Source organism: Scyliorhinus canicula, chromosome 20 (assembly GCF_902713615.1).
Source record: "Scyliorhinus canicula chromosome 20, sScyCan1.1, whole genome shotgun sequence".
Classification (NCBI taxonomy): domain Eukaryota; kingdom Metazoa; phylum Chordata; class Chondrichthyes; order Carcharhiniformes; family Scyliorhinidae; genus Scyliorhinus; species Scyliorhinus canicula.
The window spans coordinates 38,510,835-38,537,624 of NC_052165.1; the positions used below are offsets into that span (position 1 = coordinate 38,510,835).

At 46.8% G+C, this 26,790-nt stretch overlaps 1 protein-coding gene across 14 annotated transcripts in view; it reads left to right on the forward strand.

The window, feature by feature from the left end:
- cep290 (centrosomal protein 290) overlaps window positions 1–26,790 on the forward strand; it is a 190,026-nt gene that overhangs the window by 73,003 nt on the left and 90,233 nt on the right. For all 14 annotated transcript variants that reach the window (XR_005458314.1, XM_038780396.1, XM_038780387.1 and 11 more), the window contains 5 exons: window positions 1,391–1,475; window positions 2,760–2,902; window positions 15,738–15,902; window positions 24,864–25,007; window positions 26,010–26,125. Coding sequence is in view for 13 of the 14 variants with exons in the window: in XM_038780396.1 (XP_038636324.1) it covers window positions 1,391–1,475; window positions 2,760–2,902; window positions 15,738–15,902; window positions 24,864–25,007; window positions 26,010–26,125 (653 nt within the window). In the remaining variant the exon portion in view is untranslated. The remainder of the gene's footprint in view (window positions 1–1,390; window positions 1,476–2,759; window positions 2,903–15,737; window positions 15,903–24,863; window positions 25,008–26,009; window positions 26,126–26,790) is intronic.

Consider the following 26,790-nt stretch of genomic DNA (forward strand, 5'->3'; position numbering starts at 1 on the left):
AGAATACTGGACAGAAACTCCAATATTTTATTGTAATTTTGTAAGATTGTGAGGAAAGGAGTGATTTCACGCCAAGTAGGGATATGGTATATTAAAACAAACTTTATTATTAACACAGTATTAAAACATTTTTAACGTCACACAAGAAAATAGCTTACAATTACCCCTTGAACAATGCTAATCAACACAATGATATAATAACCCTTAGCTGTTATCTTTACTCCCACTCAAACAATAGATATACTATCTCTGGTTGCAATCCACTTTTAAATAGAGTTAGCAGGAATACTTGCTTCTGAGAAATGTCTTTTGAGACTGTTTGAAAAGATAGACCTGAACGCTGTCAGAACAGTGCATAATTTCTGGCTGTATTTTTTAGAAACTGCTTCTCAGCTTGCCTTCCACCACAGACTAATTCTGAACTTCAACACCGTGACTACCTCCCATTAATTGCATCATCTTACTAAACTGAACACAATGTCTCTAATTAACTATTCCACAGGGAGCCCTCAATATAAATAAAAGTCCATTAGCCCAAACTTTCCGATGCTTTAATTGCACCTCTGGCTCCAAAACGGTTAGCTGTCTTGCAATCAAGGTTATTTTAAAACACTACTGCAGCAGTCTTACACACACCAACCCAGGCTTTTAACCCTTACTGTACCAAATACATATAATACAATATATCTGAAATTCCTACATTCATCACAGGCTTTACGTGCACAAATCATTTGAGAATGCGGTTAGCAATGCTTATTGAATCCTGAGCTTGTGGAGAGGCGTTGAATACAAAAGTAAGGAAATTATCGTGATGCTTTATAAAACAATGTTTGGCCTCAACTGGAGTATTATGTCCAATTCTTGTCATCACACTTTTTAAGAAGCAATAGAGAAAGTGCAGGAATGATATGTGAGAATGTTTCAGAGACTTGAAACTTCAGTTGCGAAGATAATTGCAGAAGCTGACCCTGTTCTCAATGAAGAAAAGTTGAGAGAAGATTTAATAGGAGGTGTTCAAAATCATGAAGGATCTGTACAATGTCGATAGGGAGAAACTTCTCATTGGCGGGAGGGTGGAGAAACCCTCGATTTTAAAGTGAATGGCAAGAGAACCAAAGGCAACATGAGAAGAAACCTTTTTATGCAGCGAGTGGTTACGAACTGAAGGGCAGTGGCCGAGAACGTGGTGGTGGAAGCAGATTAAATGATGGCTATTGGGGGAAAAGTGGGAGATTGGGACTAGATGAGTTGGTCTTGCAGAGGCACAGACACAATGAGCCAAATGGCCGCCTTCTGAGCTGTAATCATTCACTGATTCTGTGTTCGAGAGAGAAATGATGAGCATTTCTACAATTCTCAGACAGTGAACTATATTTGTATTACGTCCTAGAATGAATATATTTCAAGAGAACTGGAGAAAAAGGACAAAGAACTGGAACAAACGATGACCGAAATTGCTCAGCTGAAGTCTGACTGTAAGCCCTTTCTTTCAAATTTTTTTTTTAATAAGCTGTAAATGAAGGGGTTGTTAGGTAAGAGAGTTTTTAGCTTTGCCTTTTTAATAAAACCTTAATTAGTATGTTTACTGTGCCGAAATCTTGCACCAGACATGTCTACGGATTTGCTCAAATCGTCCATTTGTGAAAACTTAACCAAACAAAGATTACTATCTGTCATCTTTAAGTGTAAGGGCTGGATTTTCATGGGGTGTGGAGACTGTGCAGACCTTTAGATGTGCTGGGTGGAAAAAATTAATAATACTCAAAATAAAAGTGGAAAACTTAATCATGCATCTTCCTTGAGGCTCAGGTGATGCCAGGAGCCTTTGTTTATCCAGAAGGTTGGGTTGGATTGAGCCGTCCCCCCACTATTTCTAACATTTTTGCTAGTAGCAGGGTGGGGGGGGGTGGGGGTGGAGGCACAAAGTGGGGCTACCAATTTGGTTTGCAGGGTACCCCACCTGTCCTTTCACCGGAATTGGTGCCCTCAATATTAGAACATAGAACATACAGTGCAGAATGAGGCCATTCGGCCCATCGAGTCTGCACCGACCCACTTAAGCCTTCACTTCCACCCTATCCCCGTAACCCAATAACCCCTCCTAAACTTTTTGGACACTAAGGGCAATTTATCGTGGCCAATCCACCTAACCTGCATGTCTTTGGACTGTGGGAAGAAACCGGAGCACCTGGAGGAAACCCACGCAGACACGGGGAGAACGTGCAGGCTCCACACAGACAGTGACAGCGGGGAACTGAACCTGGGACCCTGGTGCTGTGAAGCCACAGTGCTATCCACTTGTGCTACCGTGCTGCCCTGGCACGGATGCAGGATGACAGAAGCAGAATTAGACCCAAAGCTGACCTTTTATTTGCTTGTTAAGTGCCTCAAAAGGCCTAAGGGTGGGCGGGCTGGCTGATTCCACACCCAACCACCGTATTATGGAGGGCAGCTCGAGAATGCGAAAGGTGGTGTGCTGGCCACCTACTATTTTATGTATACACCTTGCCTCAAACTCACCTGGTTGAGGGGCCGTACAATTTCCCCAATATATTCTTTGTGGCTCAGTGTCACACTTTGTTTCATAATACTGTGAAGCACCCTGGGATGTCTCATCATGTTAAAGATACTGTATAAATATAAGTAGTAGATGAATTACATGCTCTGTAAAAGGTATCAGTAAGGTTTTTTTCAGTAAGCTAAATTTGACTGACGACCATTGTTTCTTTGCTAATGTGAGTAATATTGTTTGGTTATAGTAAAAGAACTTCGGCAAGAGAATGAGCAATTCGAGAGTGGCATGAAAGATATTTTGCAAGCCATAAAGAATACACAAGCAGAAACTGCTTCAAATCAAGGGGAAGAAAATCTGAAAATAGAAAGTCTGGAGAGACTAGTTGCTGTAAGTATCATCTTACGTTCTAATTTCAGTGGCTAATGTACTGATGCAATAAGAGATGTTCAGGACATTGTGCTCTGATGTTTAAAATGATCATTTCACTTAGCCTGAGAGCCAAGGAGCAGTTAGGTATTTAAATCTTGGCGATTCTCCAAAATGGAGCCCAAATGTTCGCGCCGTCGTGAATGCCGTTGTGTTTCACGATGGCGCGAAAAGGGGACGACCAATTCTGGCCCTCACAGGGGGCCAGCACACCACTGGAGTGGTTCACGCCGCTCCAGACTCTCTTCCCGGCGCCAAACGGGCGCCGCACCAACCTGCGCATGCGCGGGGGACTTCTTCAGCGTGCCAGCCCCGAATCAACATGGCATCGGGATTCAGGGGCTGGCCGCGCAACAAAGTAGGCCCGGGGGTGGGGGGGGGGAGAGAGGTCGGCCCGCCAATCAGTGAGCCCCGATCGCGGGCCAGACCCCATCAGAGGTTCTCCCCCCCCCCCCCCCCCCCGGTGAAGGAGCGCTTTCCCCCATCCCACAGGCCGCCCCGCCGACCGTTCGCGCAGAGTTCTCGCCGGCAGCGACCACGGGTGAACGGCGGCGGCGGAACTCTGTCGAATCCGCATGGCCGCTTGGCCCATCCAGGCCGGAGAATCGGCGGCCCCGCCGATTCCAGCGGGTCACAGCGACTCTCCGGCGTGGGGCTCGGAGAATCGCGCCCCTTGTGTTACTCTGTGAAATAAACAAGAAATTTCGATGATAAAATATAAGTGTGAACAAATGCAGAAACAAACGTGTATATTGCTAATATCAGTGCAAAATTCTGGAAGATTTCTTGAGTTCCCATTATTATCTCGCAAGGGAGGTGGTGGCTTAGTATTAATGTCACTAGAATAGTAATCAGGGGGCCCAGGCTCCTTTATTCAAAAAAGGAGGGAGACAGAGGGAAACCACAGGGCAGTTAGCTTAACATCTGTCATAAGGAAAATATTATAAGCTATTATTAAAGACATCATAGCAGGGCACTTGGAAAAAGCCATGGTAATCAGGCAGAGTCAACATGGTTTTGTTCAAGGGAAATCCTATTCAACCAATTTATTGAAATTCTTTGAAGAAGTAACATATCATAGAATCCCTACAAAGGGAGGCCATTCAGCCCATCAGGTCTCCAGCGACCCTCTGAAAGAGCACCCTGCCGATGTCCACTCTCCCCCACCCTATTCCCGTAACCTGTAACCCCACTTAACCTTTGGACACAAAAGGGCAATTTAGCATAGCCAATCCGTCTAACCTGCATATCATTGGACTGTGGAAAGAAATCGGAGCAGCCGGAGAAACCCCACACAGACACGGAGAGAACATTCAAACTCCACACAGTCACCCAAGGTCGGAATTGACCCCAGGTCCCTAGTGCTGCGAGACAGCAGTGCTAACCAGTGTGCTGCCCTATATACTTCGGATAAAGGGGAACTGGTGGTTGTACCGTTCTTAGAGTTCAAGAGCATATTTGGTAAGGTGCCACTTGAAAAAATGAAATGAAAATCGCTTATTGTCACGAATAGGCTTCAATGAAGTTACTGTGAAAAGCCCCTAGTCGCCACATTCCGGCGCCTGTTCGGGGAGGCTGGTACGGAAAGGTTATTGAGAAAATTGAAAGCCCATGGTTTAGGGGGTAACATATTGGCATAGGTTGAAGAGTGGTTAGCTAACAGGAAAACAGTGGATAGGCATAAATCGGACTTTTTTTGTTTGGTAAGATGTAACGACTGGTGTGCCACAGGGATCAATGCTGGGGCCTCAACTTTTCAAAATTTATATGAATGACTTGCATGAAGAAACCAAAAGTATGGTTATCATAGAATTCCTATAGTGCAGGAGGCCATTCGGCCCATCACGTCTGCACTGACCTATCCAGATCACCCTACCAAGGCCCAATCCCCAGCCTATTACTGTAATCCCCCCCCCAACCTTTGGACACTAAGGGGCAATTTTAGCACAGCCAATCCCCCTAACCTGCGCATCTTTGGACTGTGGGAGGAAACCGGAGCCCCCAAAGGAAACCCACGCAAACACAAGGAGAACATGCAAACTCCACATAGTCACCCGAGGTTAGAATCAACCCCAGGTCCCTGTTAGGCAGCAGTGCTAACAACTGCCCCACTGCGCCATTAGAAATTTGCTGATAACATAAAGATTGGTAGGAAAGTAAGATGTGAAGAGGACAGAAGGAGGCTACAAAGTGATGTTGATAGGTTAAGTGAGTGGGAAAAGACCTGACAAATGGAGTATAAGGTGGAAAGATGTGAAATTGTCCATTTTGGCAGGCGAAATACAAAAATAAGCATATTATCTAAATGGTGAATGATTGCTGAACTTTGAGATACAGAGGGACTGAGGAGATCAAGTTCATGAATAACAAAAAGCTAGCCTGCAGGTATAGCAAATAATTAGGAAAGCTAATAGAATGTTCTAATATATTGTGAACGGAACTGAATATGAAAGTAAGGAGGTTATACTTAAGTTATACAGAGCATTGGTGTGACCACATCTGGAGTATTGTGTACAGTTTTGGTCTCCTTAATAAGATCATAAGGCATAGAGGCAGAAATGAGCTACTTGGCCCATCGAGTCTGCTCCGCCATTAAATGAGATGATGTCCAGATATAATCGTCAACATCACTTTCCTGCCTTATCCTCATAATTCTTGATTCTTTATTGATTTAAAATGTCAGTCTCAGCCTTGAACATGCTAAACAACCCAGCCTCTACAGCTTTGTGCAGTAATGGATTCACTACCCTCGGAGAGAAAAACCCTCCTGATCTCTGTCTTAAATGGCTGCACCCTTACTCTTTGATTATGCCCTCTAGTCCTAGATTCTCCCCTCTTACCCCAACTCTCTGTTTGCTATTAATTAGCCAATCTTTTTGTTAAATTTAGAGTACCCAATATTTTTTTCCAATTTAGTGTGGCCAATCCACCTAGCCCGCGGATCTTTTAGGTTGTGGGGTGAGACCCACGCAGACATGGGGAGAATGTGCAAACTCCACACGGACAGTGACCCGGGGCCAGGATCGAACCCGGGTCTTCAGTGCCTATTAGTTATCTAATCTTCTATCCATGCTAATACACTACCCCAACACCATGGGCTTTTACCTTATTAAGTAGCCTTTTGTGTAGTACCTCTTGGACACTTTTTAGAAATCCAAGTGTATTCTATTTACTGGTTCCCCATCAGCTACCTTCCTCATTACCTCATCAAAGAATTAAAATACCTTTGTCAGGCTTGATTTCCCCTTCATGTAGCCATGCTGAATTCAGCTTGATTATATTATGCATTTCTAAATGCTCTCTTATTCCATCCTTTATAATGGACTCTAACATTATCCCAATGACAGACATTATACTAACAGGTCTATCGTTTTTTTGTCTCCCTCCTTTTTTGAGTAAAGGTGTTAATTGGCCGTTTTCCAATCCTCTGGAATTTGGAAGATTACTACCTCTGCATTCACTATCTCTGGAGCTACTTCCTTTAATATCCTGGGATGCAATTCCTCAGGTGCAGGGGACATATCGGCCTTTAGCCCCATTCATTTCCTTAGTACTTTTTCCTTGGTAATTGTTGTGATATTTATTTCCTGCTTCCCTTCTGCCTCTTGATTATTTATTTTTAGAATGTCATTAGTGTCTTCCACCATGAAGACTGGCGCAAAGTGTTCACAAGTGTTTTGGGCAGCACGGTAGCATGGTGGTTAGCATAAATGCTTCACAGCTCCAGGGTCCCAGTTTCGATTCCCGGCTGGGTCACTGTCTGTGCGGAGTCTGCACGTCCTCCCCGTGTGTGCGTGGGTTTCCTCCGGGTGCTCCGATTTCCTCCCACAGTCCAAAGATGTGCGGGTTAGGTGGATTGGCCATGATAAATTGCCCGTGGTGTCCTAAAAAGTAAGGTTAATGGGGGGGGTTGTTGGGTTACAGGTATATGGTGGATACGTGGGTTTGAGTAGGGTGATCATTGCTCGGCACAACATTGAGGGCCGAAGGGCCTGTTCTGTGCTGTACTGTTCTATGTTCTATAACTCCTCTCCCATTTCCTGGTTCCCCATTATTATTTCTCCAGTCTCATTTTCTCGGGAGACTATGGTCACTTTGTCTCTCCTTTCCTTTTAATATATTTAAAGAAACTCTTGCTCCCTGTTTTGATATTATTTGCTAATTTACTCTCATAGTTTATCATCTTCCTTCTTATTACTTTTTTGTTCAGTTTTTTGGTTTTTAAAATGTTCCAATTCTCTGATTTACCACTAATCATTGCCAGATTAAATATAGAACAAAGAAAGAACAAACAAAAGTACAGCACAGGAACAGGCCCTTTGGCCCTCCAAGCCCGGGCTGATCATGCTGCCCGTCTAAACTAAAATTTTCTACACTTCCTAGGTCCGTATCCCTCTATTCCCATCTTATTCATGTATTTGTCAAGATGCCCCTTAAACGTCACTATCGTCCCTGCTTCCACCAACTCCACCGGCAGCAAGTTCCAGACACCCACTACCCTCTGTGTAAAAAAACTTGCCTCGTACATCTCCTCTAAACCTTGCCCTTCGCACCCTCTACCCTGGGAAAAAGCTTCTGACTATCCACTCTGTCTATGCCCCTCATAATTTTGTAGACCTCTATCAGGTCGCCCCTCAACCTCCGTCGTTCCAGTGAGAACAAACCGAGTTCATTCAACCGCTCCTCATAGCTAATGCCCTCCATACCAGGCAACATCCTGGTAAATCTCTTCTGCACCCTCTCTAAATCCTCCACATCCTTCTGGTAGTGTGGCGACCAGAATTGAACACTATACGCCAAGTGTTGCCGAACTAAGGTTCTATACAGCTGCAACATGACTTGCCAATTCTTATACTCAATGCCCCGGCCAATGAAGGCAAGCATGCCATATGCCTTCTTGACTACCTTCTCCACCTTGTTGCCCCTTTCAGTGACCTGTGGACCTGTACACCTAGATCTCTCTGACTGTTAATACTCTTGAGGGTTCTACCATTCACTGTATATTCCCTAGCCGAATTAGACCTTCCAAAATGCATTACCTCTCATTTGTCCGGATTAAACTCCATCTGCCATCTCTCAGCCCAAGTCTCCAAACGATCTAAATCCTACTGTATCCTCTGACAGTCCTCAGCGCTATCTGCAATTCCACCAACCTTTGTGTCGTCTGCAAACTTATTAATCAGACCAGTTACATTTTCCTCCAAATCATTTATATATAATTTTCCTTTCACTTTAATACTATCCTTTACCTCCTTGGTTACCCATGTTTCATTTATCCCCTTTCTCGAATCCATCTTCCTCACTGAGATATATTTTTGTTGTGAGTTCTGAACTATTTTCAGAAATGTCTGCCATTGCTGATCAACCATCTTTCCTGTTAAACTCCTTTCCAAATCCACTCCAGCCAAGTCTGCCCTCATTTTTTTATAATTACCCTTATTTAAGTGTAGGGCAGTTGTTTCTGACCCAAGTTTCTCACTCTCAAAAATAATGCTAAATTCTACCATGTTATGGTTACTTCTGCCCAGGGGATCTTTACTCTGAGATTGTTTATTAAGCCTGCCTCATTACACATTATCAAATCCAAAGTAGCCTGATCCCTGGTTAGATCCACAATATATTGTTCTAGGAAACTGTCCCGAATACACTCTATGAATTCTTCCTCATGCCTACCTCCGCCAATTTGATTTTTCCAATCTACATGAAGATTATAGTCACCCATGATTAACGTGCTGCCTTTTTTACATGCCTTTATTATGTCCTGATTTATTATCCAAACGACAGTGTAGCTACTGTTTGGAGGCCTATAGAATACTCCCCCCAGTGTCTTCTTCCTCTTGTTATTTCTTACCTCCATCCATACAAATTCTACACCTTCCGTTCCAAGATAATTTCTTGCTATCGTACTTATTCCATCCCATACTAACAAAGCTACCCCACCACCCTGCCTATCCTTACGAAATGTCATATACGTGTGAATATTTGGTTCTCCGTTTTGATCTCCCTATATTCACGTGTCTGTAATGGCTATAAGATCACACCTATTAACCTCAATTTGTCACATTTCCGGTTGCACCGCCTTCAACCTTCTGGATAGGATTATTTCCTGTTCGGGGTCGGAAGAGGGTAGTATGTCCGGCATATGTAGATGGATTTTGGGGAACGAGTTGGTCTTGGTGGAGGGGGTGAAGGCTAAATGGGAGGAGGAGCTGGCACCCATACTGGAGGAGGAGGTGTGGAATGGGTCCCTCCACAGGGAGAACACCGCGTCATCCTGTGTGAAGTTGAGTCTGATCCAGCTCAGGTGATGTTTCGGGCGCCCTTCACCAAGGCCATAATTAGTTATTTCTTTGAGGGAGTTGAGGATAGGTGTGGGCACTGATCAAGAGGGCCTGTGAACCTCATGCTCATGTTCTGGTCCTGTGCTAAGCTTGTGGGTTTCTGGGTCTCTTTTTTTTTTCAGCACCATACCGGCAACCCTGAATATTGAGTTGTTCCCTTTCCTACAGTGGCTATCTTCAGGGCATTAGACCTGCTGGGGCAACTGATGGGTGCGAGGGCAGATGCCCTGGCATTCGCCTCACTAATTGCTCGGAGGCTGATGATGGCATCTTGTACCTTGGCCTGGATTAATGGAGTTTATGTACCTCAAAAAAGTGAAATATACCGTGAGGGGTTTAATTGAAGCGATTACCTTAGATGGCAACCATTCATATTGTACTTTAAGGAATTGGTCACTGTTAACTGTTAGAGGGAGGGGTCGATGGGGGAGGGATTAAGGGGATGTGTGTTCACTTGGTTATTGTTCTTATTATTTGGTTTACATTGTTGTTTGTAATTTTTGTACTTTCTGTATTCTTTGGGTATAAGATGATAAAAGTTTAATAAAAATATTTTCATTAACTCTGAGCTAAAGTTCCTCTAGCAACCAACATTTGCTGCAGATGTGGTCACTAAGAACCAAAATGGGATCCACCATTTCCCACATGTTGCAGCGACCACACATCGTCTGGCCCTCCATCCCTCTTTTATTTAATTAGATTTTCAGTTTGATTTTAATTTTACTACTGACCTTTAGTTTTCACACTAAGGTTTTCAACCTAGCCTCCTTAAAGAAGGCTGTAAATGTGTTGGAAGCAGTTCAGAGAAGATTTGCAAAACTAATACCCGGATGAAGCGGATTGTTTTATGAGGAAAGGTTGGATAGGCTAGCCTTGTGTTTGCTGGAGTTTAGAAACATATAAGATCCTGAGGGATCTTGACAGCATCCATGTGGGAGAATCTAGTACTAGGGGCCACCTTTAAAATTAAGAGGTCGCTCATTTCGTACAGCAATGAGGAGAACCTTTTTTCTCAGGGTTGAGAGTGTTTGGAACTCTCTTCCTCAAAAGGTGGTGGAAGCAGAATCTTTGAATATTTTTAAAGCAAGAGGTAGAGAAACTCTTGACAAGCAAAGGGGTTATCGGGAGTAGGTGGGAACATGGAGTTGAGGCCACAATCTGATTAGCCATGATCTCCTTGAATTGCAGAGCAGACTCAAAGGACCGAGTAGCCTACTGATACTCCTAATTCTATTTTGTAGTTACGTTTTTTTTTTATAAACATTTTATTGAGGTATTTTTGGTTTTACAACACCAACAAAATAAACAATGTACATGAATCTATAAACATAGTGCAAAAGCTGTCTTCCTCCCTTACAGTTCCCACCTTTATTAACCCCCTACTCTAAGCTAAACTAACCCCCCCCCCCTTTTCTGCTGATGATTAATTTTCCGCAAAGAAGTCGACGAACGGTTGCCACCTCCAAGTGAACCCTAACATTGACCCTCTCATGGCGAACTTGATTTTCTCCAAACAGAGAAAGCTAGTCATGTCAGATAGCCAGGTCTTCGACTTCAGGGGCTTGTGTCCCTCCAAGCTAATAATATCCGTCTCCGGGCTACCGGGGAAGCAAAGGCCAGAATGTCTACCTCTTTCTCCTCCTGGATTCCCGGATCTCCTGACACCCTGAAGATCGCCACCTCTGGACTCGGTGCCACCCTTGTTTTTAACACCAGAACATATGGACATGGTTCGCTGGTCCTCCCGCACACTTTGCACACCTGTCTTCCACCCCAAAGAACCTTCTCACCAGGGCCACTGTCATCTGAGCCCGGTGAACGACTTTGAATTGTATCAGGCTGAGCCTGGCACATGTTGTGGAAGCGTTGACACTACTCAATGCGTCCACCCATAGACCATCCTCTATCTCTCCTCAGAACTCCTCTTCCTACTTGCGCTTTAGCTCCTCAGTCTGCGTATCCTCTGACCCCATAAGTTCCTTGTAAATGTCATAGACGCTCCCTTCTCCTACCCACCTTCTGGAAACTACCCTGTTCTGTATCCCCCTTGGTGGGAGGAGCGGGAAGGTTGAAACCTGTCCACGTAGGAAGTCCCGCACCTGCAGGTACCTGAATTCATTTCCCCTTGCCAATCCAAACTTCTCCTCCAGCGCCCTTAAACTCAGAAAGCTCCCCTCTACAAACATATCCCTCAATCTCTGCTCTCTGCCATCTCCGAAACTCCCCATCCATACCTCCCGGGGCAAACCGGTGATTATTACAGATTGGGGACCAGACCGATGCTCCCTCTGCTCCCACATGTCTCCTCCATTGCCCCCAGACTCTCAGGGCCGCCGCCACCACGGGGCTGGTGGAGTATCGTGCCGGCGGGAAAGGCAGAGGTGCCGTTACCAATGCCCCCAAACTGGTGCCCTTGTATGAAGCCGCCTCCATACGGTCTTAAGCCGACCCTCTCCCCACCACCCACTTCCTGATCATGGCTATATTCGCCGCCCAGTAGTAGTTACTTACGTTTGGCAGCGCCAGCCCGCCCTCTCCCCAGGCCGGCTCAAGCATCACCTTCCTTACTCGTGGGATCTTGCCCGGCAAGACAAAGCCAGTGATCACTTTGTTGACCCGTTTAAAAAAGGACCACGGAATAAAGATGGGAAGACACTGAAACACAAACAGGAATCTCGGGAGGACCGTCATCTTCATCGTCTGCACCCTTCCAGCTAGTGACAATGGGAGCACGTCCCACCTTCGGAAATCGTCCTTCATTTGGTCTACTATTCGGGCCATATTTAATTTATGCAGCCGGTCACATTCCCGCGCCACTTGGATACCTATGTACTTGAAGCTCCCCCCTACTACTCTAAACGGCAGCTCCCCCAATCGCCTCTCCTGCCCTCTCGTCTGGACCGCAAACATCTCACTTTTCCCCATATTTAGTTTATACCATGAAAACCGTCCAAATCCTCCTAGAATCATCATGATTTCTTCCATCTCCTCTATTGGGTCCGATACGTACAGAAGCAGGCCGTCTGCATAAAGCGAGACTCTGTGCTCCACCCCCCTCGGACCAGCCCCTTCCATCCCCTTGAAGCTCTCGGTGCAATTGCCAGAGGCTTGACATGGATTCAAATCCCACGAAAGCAGCAGGCGGAATTTAAATTCCACTGATAAATCCGGAGTATAAAGCTAGCAACAGTGATTATGACCATGGCAGCTATCATGAATTGTCATAAAGTTCCATCTGGTTTACTAATGTTCTTTCGGGAAGGAAATCTGCCATCTTTACCTGTTCTGACCTACATGTGATTCCAGACCACAGTCATGTGGTTGATTATTGACTGCCCTTAATGGCCCAGCAAGCCACTCAGTTCAAGGGCAACTAGAGATGGCTACAAAATGTTGACTTTGCTAGTGATACCCAGATGCCTTGAAGGAATTTTTAAAAAGCCACATTCCAGACTGTAGCTGCTTCTGGAGTAGATTGAAACATGATCCTGATTCCTGCTGGCTACCTGATATTGCCTGATATGGTGCTGAATGTTTCTACTTCTCAATCATCGTCCCTCTCGCTTTCACATTTTTCATCCATCTTTCTCTCCTAATTTTCTCTCTCCATTTGTAGCACTCTGAATTCTGCAATCTAAAAGAGTATTGAAGCATTTTGAGGCCTCTTTACCAACCTGAAAACCTCGTTATACTTGCGAATTTGATTCAATTGAATCATAGAATCATAGAAGTTACAGTGCAGAAGGAGGCCATTCAGCCCATCGAGTCTGCACCGGCTCTTGGAAAGAGCACCCTACTCAAGCCCACACCTCCACCCTATCCCCATAACCCAGTAGCCCCACCCAACACTAAGGGCAATTTTGGAGACTAAGGGCAATTTAGCATGGCCAATCCACCTAACCTGCACATCTTTGGACTGTAGGAGGAAACCGGAGCAACCGGAGGAAACCCACGCACACACTGGGAGAACGTGCAGACTCAAGTCGGGAATCAAACCTGGGATCCTGGAGTTGTGAAGCAGTTGTGCTAACGACTATGCTACTGTGCTGCCCACGGGTGTGGATGAGCCCCATTCTTAAGTCTTGTGATTTTTTTGAATCATTTACTCCATCAGCACCATGCATCCTGCCTTTGGGAGTTGGTTTCTTAAGTCTGACTGTTGGAAATTGGTTTCCTTCTGTGCCTTATCAGTCATCTTCCATGCCTGTGCTAGCTCTTTGAAAGAGGTATCCAATTAGCCCCACTGCCCTTTTCCCATAACCTTGCACATTTTTCTTGTGTAAATATTTATCCAATTACTTTTGGAAAGTTACTATTGAATCTGCTTCCACCACCCTTTCGGGCAATGCATTCCGGAGCATTAACTCGCTGTATTTAAAAGAATTCCCTAATATCACCTTAGATTCCTTTGGCAGTTGACATCAATCTGTCTGCAGTGCTTACTGATCTTTCTGACGCTGGAAACTGTTTCTCCTTATTTACTCTATGAAAACCCTTCTTCATGAACACTTCCATCATATCCCCTCTTCACCTTCCCTGCTGTAAGGAGACCAAACTCTCCTCGTTTCTCATTCTGATCAATCTTCTCTGCAAGCAGGGCCATAGGGTGGTACAGTCATTAGCACTGCTGCCTCACGGTGCCGAAGACCTGGGCTCGATCCCGGCCCTGGGTCACTGTCTGTGTGGACAGACATTCTCCCTGTGTCTGCGTGGGTTTCATCCCCACAACCCAAAAAGATGTGCAGGGTAGGTAGATTGGCCATATATTTTTATTAAAACAGTAAAAAATATATACAAGGCCAAACGGTACAAACACTAATTTTGTGTTGGAGAAACAGGGTACCCTCCCCTCAGTACCAATGTATGTGGAGGGTTGGGGGGAGGGGGGGGGGGTGTAGGATACTCTGATTATAAAAATAGTTCACAACACAGTTGTACAAAAAACAAATGGTACAAGCACTAAACCTTGGAGAGACCAGATACCCACGCCTCTGTACCAACAGAAGGGAAAGGAAGGGGGTGTGGTGAGGAGAGAGGGGAAAGGATGGTGGTGGGGAGGGAAGGAGTAGGGGTGTTGGTGGAGGGGAGGGGGGGGAACAATAGGACACTGCCTGAACTATCTACAGAGGCAAAAAAAGAAAAGAGCCTTCAATTATGATGTGCCAGATTCCAGGAGTCCCCCAGAGTGGGTGAGGGGCGACACAATGTCAGGCACGAGTGAGCCCTGCACCCCACTGCAGAGAGCCTCATGTGCACCCTCCGCTCCCGACACTGGGCGGCTGAAGGCCTTCGGACAGTAGCCCTCTGGGCCCGAATCCTCCACCACACAAGTGCACGGGCCCACCAACCCATCCATAGCCTGCCTCGATCCCGCCACCGGGATCATCGACAGGCGGGACTAAATTGCCCCTTAATTGGAAAAATATAATTGTGTACTCTAAATTTATTTTTAAAAAATTTTCTCTGCACTCATTCCAAGACCTTGATAGTTCAGAATTGGCCAATATACAGTATTCCAACTGGAGCCTAAGAAGCTTCTTGCTTTTGTAATATGTTTCCTGTTTATAGAACCAAGGATCCAAAATGCTGTAATAATCAATTCATCTTTCCATCATTAGAGATATGTGTACATACACCCCATGTCTTAGAGTGGGTTCCTGCACCCACTCTAAAGTTGATATTGCCTCCCCTCATTCTTCCTACCAAAATGAATGACTCCACATTTCACTGCATTAAATTTCATCTGTTATTTCATTAGTCTGTCTGTGTCCTCTGGAAGTTAATTACTCGGTTCCTCACTGTTAACTATGTTTAATATGTGAAGCAGCTAGAAAGATTTCACCAAGTTTGTGTATGATCTTTGTGACAAGCGCCTTGGCATGATGGACAAATGACTGCTGAGGGCTGTGCTATGGCTAGCATCAGTGTAAATGCAGGTAAATGGAGTTGAGATACTGATCTTCCATGATTTAATGGAATGGTGGAACAAGTTTGAGGAGCTAAATAGCACACTCCTGTTGCTATGTTCCTAGTGTACGAGCAATTCCAGTGGAACATGCATGCTGACATCATCTGAACGATATATTCTCAGGGGTCAGAAAAAGCCTTTCAGAGGTCACAAAAAATAAAGTAATGGGAACTGGGAGATTCAGCTAGAAAACCTGGGAAAATGCAACCATCAGTTCTTTATTTTCTGTGAAGCCTGGCCTCATTCTATTTTCAGCTGAAGAAAAGTGTAGTCATAGAAATGTCAGTGAGTAACCGTTGGCAGATGGGTAACAATGGAAACCTGACCATTGATATATGTTGTGCGTTGGCCTATAGAGCATTCCTAACTGAAACCTTTTCCATTATATGCATGACAAAGCGACTTTGGCTTGTTAACCTGGTTAAAAATTCAATGTGTGCAGATATGTGCTGACATGCTAATTAAGCTGCACTAAATGTTGTTTCAGGCAATCGACAGAAAGAATTCCACAGATAAACGTGACAAAAATGTCCACTTCAAAGCTCAGGTAGACCAGCTGACAGGGAGAAATGAGGAACTTCGACATGAGCTTAAAGAGTCTCGAAAAGAGGCTGGCATTGCTGGCAATCAGCTGGCGGTAGCTACTGAAAAGGTTTGTATACTCAATATCTGCACTAGTGTGGTGTTTAACAACTATGTCTTGCAATTCAAATGGAATCAGGAATTATGTATGAAACCAATAAGGTCAAGAGTGAGAGGGTAGTAAAAGGAATTTCGCAAGAGACACCGTGGCTGAATTCCCACTAGAAAGACCATGGATTCTGCAAACTAGATTGCATGTCATTGAAGTTATAAGCAGCACTGTTCTTAAACTCTCACATGAAATTCCTCTGAAGTCAGCACTTCAGTTCAGCTCTACATAATGTTAATAACGAAAAAGAAAATCCTGGAAAATCTCAGCAGGTCTGGCAGCATATAGAACATAGAACATACAGTGCAGAAGGAGGCCATTTGGCCAATCGAGTCTGCACCGACCCACTTAAGCCCTCACTGCCACCCGATTCCCATAACCCAATAATCCCTCCGAAGCTTTTTGGTCACTAAGGGCAATTTAGCATGGCCAATGCACCTAACCTGCACGTTTTTGGACTGTGGGAGGAAACCGGAGCACCCGGAGGAAACCCACGCAGACACGGGGAGAACGTGCAGACTCCGTACAGACAGTGACCCAGTGAGGAATCGAACCTGGGACCCAGGCGGTTTGAAGCCGCAGTGCTATCCACTTATGCTACCGTACTGCGCATCTGTAAAGAGAGAAAAGAGCTAACGTTTCAAGTCCAATGACTTTTTATCAATAATGTTAATAAGCTGTCTGGGCAGAGAAAATGTTAGAACATCAAATAATGGGAGCGATCTACCAGCCACTGTGCGTCCGAAAAGCAGCGCACCACGGCACAATGTGCCCAGTAAATGACGGCCATTAACCCTGTCTGACCTTTGTGGCACTAGACCTACAGGAATGTGATTGACTTTTAAATGACACCAAAATAGTCTAGCAAGCCATTCAGGTGTATTCAAGAGGATGTCTCATCACCAATTCTTCAAGGGAATTGGATATAGGCACTAAATACTGGCATTACCCAAATCTCAAAAAGAAATAGACTCATTCAAATATCCAAATGCCACATTCACCCGGGAGTCAATGGCCACGCCTGTGAGACCTCAACCGGGTGCTGATTAGTACCGATTTCCACAAGCATGGACCAGACGTGATGTCCTCGAGGTGTATCATCGACCATTAGAGCCCCCAGGTGGTCAGGGACAGGGCAGGGTAGTACTTGGGCACCCTGGATGTGCCAACCTGGCACTGCCAAGTTGCAAGGCCGGCAGTGTCAATGCGCCGAGGGAGTGTGGAGATCGGTGCAGGCTTTCAAAATGGTGCACAATCTCTGAGGAGCTGGTCCTGCTGGCGAGGTCAGCTCCCCAGTACCAGAAATATTTCAAAGTATGGTCTCGACCGGGGAGAAACAGCCCAAGGCCCAGGAAACAGCTAAATGCTGTTGAATAGTGGACTCTATCTCGGTATTGCAGCCATCACGAAACACCCCTCACACACACCCGAATCTGCACTTTGAAATTTTTCCGGTGAATCACGTCCATTATCTAATTGGAGGAGGTTCAGAAAAGGTTCACTAAAGGTTCCCCAGTATGGAGGGATTATTTTATCAGCATAGGTTAAACAGGTTGGGACTCTACTCCTTGGAATTTAGAAGAATGAGAGGTGATCTCATTGAAACGTATAGGATTCTTAGAGGCTTGGCAGGGTAAATGGTGAGAGGATGTTTCCTTCAATGGGAGAGTCTAGCACCAGAGGGCATAGACTCAAAATAAAGCAGTTGCAATTTAAGACTGAGGTGAGGAGGAATGTCACCTGCAATCTTTATTTTCTCTTTGAGGAGCAGTTTGTCCACCATCATTCCAGGTCTGGGAAAGTCCCCAGTTGTCAGACCAACCTACTACACATGGGCGGCACAATGCCACAGCAGTTAGCACGGATGCCTCACAGCGCTAGGGACCCGGGTTCGATTCCACCCTCGGGTGACTGTGGGGTTTACACATACTTTCTGTGTCTGCGTGGGTTTCTTCCGGGTGCTCCAGTTCCATCCCACAGTCCAAAGATGTGCAGGTTAGGTGGCTTGACCATGCTAAATTGCACCTTAGTGTCCAACGGTTAGGTGGCATTATGGGGATAGGGCGGGAGATTGGGCCTAGATAGGGAGCACTTTCGGACAGTCAGTGCAGACTCGATGCAGACTCGATGGGTCGAATGGCCTCGAGGCTTCTATAGGATTCTATGATTACCAATAGACCTCCAAGGCAGAAGCCAGAGTGGACATAGAGGCCGCAGTGCAGGCAGCAATGGCCAAGGCCCTGGCGGAGGCGCAGCTCACCCTGGGCAGAGCAGAGGAGAAATTGGAAGCCCAAGAGGAGAAACTGGAAGCCCAAGAGGAGAAACTGGAAGCCCAAGAGGTGACCATTAATGAGTTGGAGAAAGCCGCGACTGACATGAGCGACCGGATCACGGCCCTGGAGAGGGAGGTGCCTGAAGGGCAGAGTGGACGATCAGGAAAATCGCTCGAGAAGGCAAAATGTCAGGATAGTGGGCCTACCAGAGTGGATCGAGGATAGAAACCCTACAGCATACATACGTGGCCGAGATGCTGGGCAACTTAGGAAAACATTCCCCAACCCACCAGAAATGGACTGAGCACACCGGTCGCTGCGCCCGAAGCCCAAGGCAGGAGACCACCCGAGAGCAGTTATAGCTAAACTGCACCGGCACCAAGACAGGGAAACAATCCTGCGCTGGGCCAGGAAAAACAGAACCTGCAAATGGGAAGGACACTTCATTAGAATTTACGAGGACATTGGGGCAGACCTACCCAGGAGTCGGGCCGATTTCAACAGAGTGAAAACAGCTCTTCACAAGAACAAAGTGCGTTTTGGTATGCTGTACCCAGCGAAACCCCGGGTCACATACCAAGAAAGAGAATACTTCTTCACAGCCCCCGCCAAAGCAAACAAGTTTGTCGAGGATCACGGGCTGAAAAACCAACAGCTCGGGTAGAAATAAGGGGCCCCTGGCAAGGGGCAACAACATGCCAACGGGGTTGGGGGGAATGGTGAGGCAACGCCAGCCCCCCCACCCCCGCCACGGCACCCTGAACAAAAAGCAAACCGCTGCCCGAGGTACCACTTCAGATGGGAGACCAGGCCCCAGCACGAGGGAACGAGAGTAGCGGAGAAGGGAGAGCAAGCCAAAGGACTGCGGAGTAATATGGGGGAAGAGCGGGCAGAAAACCACAGAGACGGGGCAAGGGAGAAGCGAGACAGTAACTCCCGTGAAGGGGGGGGGAGCACCACACCACACCACCAGGAAAGCTAGCACCGAGGACCGCAGAGCGTCCCCAACAGAGGGAAATGAGCCAGGCAGGGGGTGGGAGGACCACTCAACAGAGGCGGGAGAGCAAACGGGGATAGGAACAGGGGAAAGAAGGACAAAGGAAGGGTATACGGGAGAGAGGGGAAAAGGGGGGGAGGAAGGGAGAGACCGGGGGGGGGGGGGGGGGGGGAGAGACACAGGGAGGGAGAGACCGGGGGGGGGGGGACGACACAGTGAAGGAGGGACAAACAAGGCTAGAAAAGGAACAGCAATAGAGCTATAAAGTGCCACAACCAAGGGCTCAAAACAAGGAATCGCTGCAAGCCCATCCACCCAGTACAGTCTCTGGGCTAAGGGAGACCCCAGAGTACAAGGGACTACCCGCCTGGCGGACACACAGTATGCGGCCATGTCTGGTGCCCCCTGGACAAAAGTAAACCCCGGAGCGCATTGGCCCGAGAGAACAGTGATAGCGGCCATCCTGGATGGCCCCCTAACAAAGGGAAACCCCGGAGGGCAGGGGCACGTCCACATGGTAAGTATGGTTAATCCCACAGGAGCGAGGGGACAGAAGCCCCCAGGATAGTCACCTGGAACGTAAGGGGACTCGATGGCCCAGTGAAGAGATCTAGATGAGGCACAATCAATGGACACAAAACGTAGATGAAGTCCGAACGAAAGGTTTTAATTAGCAAGAAGTGAACCCGGCAGCAGATGTACAGAAGAATGGCTGGCTGCCGGCGAACTCGGGTTCTTATACCCCGCCCTGTAGGCGGAGCTACCTCGTCTTAGCCAATCGGGCTGAGAGGCACACAATACATGGGCCAATGGGCAGCGAGTCCTCTGCACCAATGGCAGCTCACACTCTAGTCATACTACCACACTAGAGTCCTTACCCACCTAAGAAATATGAAGGCCGACATAGTCTTCCTCCAAGAGATACACCTGAGAGAGCAGGACCGATTGCGGGTTAGAAAGGGCTGGGTAGGACAAACCTACCATTCCTGCTATGGGACAAGGGCTGGGGGTGGCAATACTGATCAGCAAGTGGACGGTTTAAGGTGACAAAGATGGCTACGGATCCAGGGGGACGGTACGTCATGGTCAGCGGGGCCCTAAATGCGGCACCAGTAGTACTAATTAACGTGTACCCACCCAACAGGGACGACCCAAGCTTCAAGAAGACCATGGCAGAAATCCCTGACATAGCTAATCATGGACAGGACCCAACGACAGACGACAGACAGATCAAACCCCAAAATGGGGAAAACCTCAAGCATGGCAAGGAAACTCAGTCACTTTACGGAACAGATGGGAGCGGTGGACCCCTGGAGGTTCACCCACCCAGGGGAGAAGGAGTTTTCCTTCTTCGCCCCAGCACACAACGAATACACCAGAATTTACTTCTTTGTGGTCGGGAAAACGGTGCTTCCGGGGATCGACAAAGTGGAATACTCCGCAATTGTGATATCAGACCATGCTCAACATTACATGGACGTGAGGCTGGAAACGGGCAGGGCCCAACGCCTCACATGGAGGTTGGGCATTTCCCTACTAGCTGACGAGGCCTTCAACGAGAAGATATCGCGGGCCATAGCAGAGTACACGGAGAACAACCAGACCCTTCACGTTCTGGGAAGCGCAAAAGGCCGTTCTGAGAGGGGAAATCATTGCTTTCAAAGCATGAAGAGATAGGGAGGAAAGGGCGGCTAGACAGCAGCTGGTTGACTCCATACTGGAAGTAGACCATAAATACTGTGAGGCCCCAACCGTAGAACTCCTGGCGGAGAGGAAAGAACTACAAAGAAACTTTGATCTGCTCTCCACCAGGAAAGCAGTGCACCTACTCCGCCAGGCACGTGGGACCCTATACGAACACGGAGACAAAGCCAGCCGCCTGTTGGCACACCAGCTGAGAAAGCAGGCAGCCACCAGAGAAATTGCACAAATCAGGGATACCAGAGACGCATTAGAAACGGAACCAGAAAAGATCAACAAAACCTTCAAGGCCTTCTACCAAGGGCTGTACACCTCAGAGCCCCCAATGGGGGAGTCCGGGATGAAACAGTTCCTTGATGGACTGGACATACCAGTCATGAGGGAGGGCAGAAAACGGGGCCTGGAAGCACTGGGAGAGATCATGGACAGCATTAGCTCCATACAGGCGGGAAAGGCACCGGGATCAGACGGGTTCCTGGCAGACGTCTACAAAACATTTGCGACAGCACTGGCCCCGCACCTGCGGGAGATGTTCACAGACCCACTAGCTAGGGGCACACTGCCACCCACGTTAGCACAGGCCTCAATCTCGCTGATACCTAAGAAAGACAAAGACCCAACGGAATGTGGGTCATACAGACCCATCTCACTGCTGAACGCAGATGCCAAAATATTGGCCAAAATCCTAGCCAAAAGGCTAGAAGACTGTGTGCCAGAGGTGATTGCAGAGGACCAGGGCTTTGTCAAAAGTAGACAGCTTACCTCGAACATCAGGTGCCTGATGAACGTGATAATGACCCCCTCCGGGGAGAGAGCACCAGAGGTGATCGTCTCCCTAGACGCAGAAAAGGCTTTCGACAGAGTCGAATGGAAATACCTCACAGAGGTACTAGAGCGGTTCGGGCTTGGAACAGTGTTCACCTCCTGGGTACAGACCAACAACACCAACCCCCGATACTTCCAGCTGCACAGGGGCACCAGACAAGGATGCCCACTGACCCCACTGCTGTTCGCTCTAGCGATCGAACCACTAGCAATCGCGCTCAGAGCAGCAAAACGCTGGAGGGGGATCCAAAGGGGCGGCAGCGAGCACAGAGTCTCACTCTGTGTAGCTGACCTGCTCCTCTACATTTTGGACCCACAAAGCAGCATGGACGGAATCATCGCACTCCTGAAAGGGTTTGGCACCTTCTCGGGCTACAAACGCAACACGAGCAAAAGCGAGATCTCCCCGGTACACCCACAAGTAGGGCGGGACTGCTGTTTAAACAAGCCCGACACAAATTCTGCTACCTGGGGATCCAAATAGCCCATGACTGGAAAGAGATCTACAAATGGAACCTCACCAGTCTGACGGAGGAAGTAAAAAAGGACCTGCAAAGATTGAACACATTCCCACTCTCCCTCGCGGGGAGAGTCCAGATGATCAAAATGAACATACTGCCTGGGTACCTCTTCCGACTTAGATCCATTCCGATCTACATCCCCAAGGCCTTTTTCAAAGCACTGGACAAACTAATCATGGCGTTCGTATAGCAGGGGAAGAATGCTGGGATTCCAAAGAAGGTCCTGCAAAAAACAAAACCCAGGGGGGGGCTAGCCCTCCCAAACCTACAATTCTACCACTGGCCGGCGATGGCCGAGCGAATAAGGGGATGCATCAAGGAGCCAGAATCCGAGTGGGTGCGCGCAGAAGAAGCCTCCTGCATGGGGACCTCTCTCCGGGCCCTCGCCACGGCAGTACTCTCATCCCCACCCAAAAAACACTCCAGCAGCCCGGTGGTGATAGCCACCCTCCAATCCTGGAACCAACTACGGCAGCAATTTGGCCTGACCAAAATGTCAGACAAAGCTCCCATCTGCAACAACCGTAGATTCACACCAGCGCTGACTGACACCACCTTCAAAAGGTGGGGACAGGACGGAGGGACACAGACAGTCAGGGACCTATACACGGACGGCAGGGTCGCAACACTGGACAAACTGACAGAGAAATTCCAGCTAGCCAGGGGGAACAAGCTAAGATATCTACAACTCAAAAACTTCCTACGAAAGGAGACAAGGACGTACCCACAACCGCCACAACAGACATTACTGGAAGAGTTACTGGACACAAGCATACTAGATAAAGGAAACTGCAGCGACATGTATGACCGACTAGTAGAAAGGGCCGACATCGTACTGGACGCAACAAGAAAGAAATGGGAGGAGGTCCTGGGGATTGAAATAGGGTGGGGACTCTGGAGCGAAGCACTGCACAGGGTCAACGCCACCTCCACATGCGCAAGGCTCAGCTGGACGCAGCTAAAAGTGGTACATAAAGCCCACTTAACAAGAACCCGTATGAGTAGGTTCTTCTCAGAGGTGGAGGATAGATGTGAACGGTGCCAAGGAGGTCCGGCCAACTACCCCCACATGTTTTGGTCTTGCCCCAGACTTACGGAGTACTGGACAGCCTTCTTCGAGGCAATGTCCAAAGTGGTGGGGATGAGGGTGGAGCCATGCCCGAAAGTGGCGGTCTTCGGGGTTTCAGACCAGCCAGATCTATTCCTGGAAAGGAGGGCGGGACGCCCTTGCCTTTTCCTCCCTGATCACCCGCCGTCGAATCCTGTTCGTCTGGCAGTCAGCAGCACCACCCAAAGACTGGCTGTCTGACCTCGGAATCTCTCCAAATGGAGAAAATCAAATTCGCCATCTGAGAGTCGGACGATGGCTTCCACAGAATGTGGGAGCCATTCACCCAATTGTTGTGGGACCTGTTTGTGGCCAACGAATAAGCAGAAGAATAGCCAGGTAGCCAAGAATCAGGGGAAAGTAGCCAAAGCATGAGAGAGAGAGGTAGACCGGGAAGGGGGGGGGGGGACAATTAAACCTAAGAGGAAAGAAAGGCGAACCACAGGAGGGGGGGAGGGGCCAGAAACAGGGGTGGAAGGGGGTTAGAGAGAAGGGGCAGGAAACAAGAGATCCAGGGAGGTGGGAGGGAGGCAGGGAAATGACAGCCGGAAGGAGGGCACGGGATACGATAACAAACTTGGCATCTCCAGGAACAGAGAACAAGGAGAATACAGGTGATGGACGTGAAGAACGGCTGAAATGGAGGTGAGCGCGAGACGACAACAGCAGCGAGGAGAAGGAAGTGACAACACCAACACCAACCTATTCAAGTATTGCCCACTGTAATTGTTTGTCCAGCAACTAAATGTATATTTACCTCCCCAGTCTCCGCCCCACCGCCACAAACAGTTGCCTACTTATGTGCTGTAAATAATTTTGCCAGTTGTACAGAATTGCTGCTGTTGAGCTGGTGCATAATACCCTACCAGCTATTCTATTTTATTTTTTATTATTATTTTTTTTGGGTATGTTTGGATGTGCCCTTCTCTTCTCTATACGTATATATATATATATATTTCTTATTCTGTGTACATAATGGTAAATATACTTTGTTCAAAAACCCAATACAAAAACATTTATAAAAAAAATTAATACGGAATATCGATAATGCTGGAATAGTGCTAAAGTTTTAACAGTAAGGTAAATGCACTAGACCTCTAACATGAAGCTAACTAAAATAACTCTATACATGAGATGGTGCTGGTTAATGTGGAACTAAGTACAGTACTGTTCACAGTGATGTATTAAGGCAAATTACGCAGTACCGAGATGGACAGAGATGTACAAAGTCCCAGGATGTAGTCACTCTATACCTGTACCATCTACTGAATAGTATATATAATTATGAGGTGTTAAAGACTTACTGTGAATATACTCGCGACTACAAAACTTACTTCAAGTCTGAAGCTGGATTCTTCAACCACCACCATCTCATGTACAGTTGAGAATGGACAATATATATCAACCTTGATTGGGATAGCCAAACCCCAAGAATTAATTTCCAAAACACAAAACCCTACGGAAACCTTCAATGAAGTGCCTTTCTTCTTTCTTTAGATTACAAACCTTGAAAGTGAGTTATCTCTGTTGCGTCAAGGTTGCAATGTTCAGTTTCAAACTCTTGCACTGCCAGAAGGAATGGTGCCCTCTAGTATTGATGTCATCAACACTCTTAATGAATATTTAGTGCAGCTGCTACAGGTATGCAAACCTTTCCCAATGGAATCAATACTCAATACTACGTTCTAACATTTATCCTGTCCTTACCATTTACAATGTAAAGTCATGAATGCGCATTTGTGATTAAATTTAGCATCAATTTGAGATATGAAGAATGGTAGAAAATTGTGTGAGTTCAAAGTTTGTTAATTTCTTCAAAGCAGAGCATGCTAATTTTTGGTATTATCTTTATTGTTTTACTTAATTTCCGCCTTGGATATTTTTTGCAGAGGCCTTTGGCACATTTGTCTTGATCCAAAAGTTACCATACTGCATACAATTCAGTGTCTAACTTATCTTCCTCTGTCATAGAATTTACAGTGCAGAAAGAGGCCATTCGGCCCATCGAGTCTGCACCGGCTCCTAGAAAGAGCACCCTACCCAAGGTTAACACCTCTACCCTATCCCCATAACCCAGTAACCCCACCCAACACTAAGGGCAATTTTGGAGACTAAGGGAAATTTATCATGGCCAATCCACCTAACCTGCACATCTTTGGACTGTGGGAGGAAACCGGAGCACCCGGAGGAAACCCATGCACACACAGGGAGGATGTGCAGACTCCACACAGACAGTGACCCAAGCCGGAATCGAACCTGGGACCCTGGAGCTGTGAAGCGATTGTGCTATCCACAATGCTACCGTGCTGTCCTTTGAAAATAAATATTTTATTTTATTTTAATTTTAAATTATTTATTTATTTTAAATTATTTTCTGGGCAATCCTTGGTTGCTGCTGACGATGAATGTTACAGTTAGCTAGTTCAGCCTTTCATTTTTTGTTTTGTGTTTCCCCAAAACTGCTGTCAGGTAAAATACGTAGCCCAGGCTGAATACTCTCCAATGATAGAAATGTAACTGAAGTGCATCTGCCATGGTACCTGACCAATTACAAAACAGGATTATTTCTACCAACCCGTTTAACCATTTTGCCAGTGAAGTTGTTCCCACCAGACTCTTTTTCTTTTTTTACTGGTGGTTTAGGAAATCTCAAATAAGGAGAAAGAAGCAACAAAACTGCAAGAGGGGGCTGAAGATCACAAACGCAAATTTGCAGTAATTCGGCATCAACAAGGATTGCTGTATAAGGAATATCAAAGGTATCAAAACCCAAATTGTACCATGTTCATATGCTTTTGTCCTGTTCCAAGCTAGAGGATTACTGGAAGGAGGTTTTTAGGATAATTTCTAAAGTGGTGCACGTGAGACTGGACCCAGGCCCCCAGGAGGCCATATTTGCGGTGTCGGACCAGCCAGGGTTGGAAACGGGTAGGGAGGCAGATGTTGTAGCCTTCGCCTCGTTGATTGCCCGAAGGTGGATCCTGATGGGTTGGAGAGCAGCCTCTCCACCCTGTGCCCTGGCGTGGCGGGGGGACCTGTTGGAATTCTTGACTCTTGAGAAGATTAAGTTTGAACTGATGGGAAGGACAGAGGGGTTATACGATTCATGTATAATTCATTATTCATTATGCACTTTCAAGAACAGGATAACATCGAACATTAGTTAGGGCGGGTGGGTGGGAGGGAGGGTTGATGGAGAGGTGGGGGGCGATGGGTGTTAATAGGGGCTATGGGGGATTCCTGATTCCTTTTTGTCAGTGAACATGTGGGTGAATGTTTTGGGTTTGGTGGGAGGACGTGATTGTTGTTATTGATATGGGGATTGACATATTTGTTGCTGATTATTCTTTATTGTTGTTGGGTATAAATTGGGGAGAAAATGCGAAAAAGGAGGCGAATAAAGAAATATTTTTTTAAAAACCTA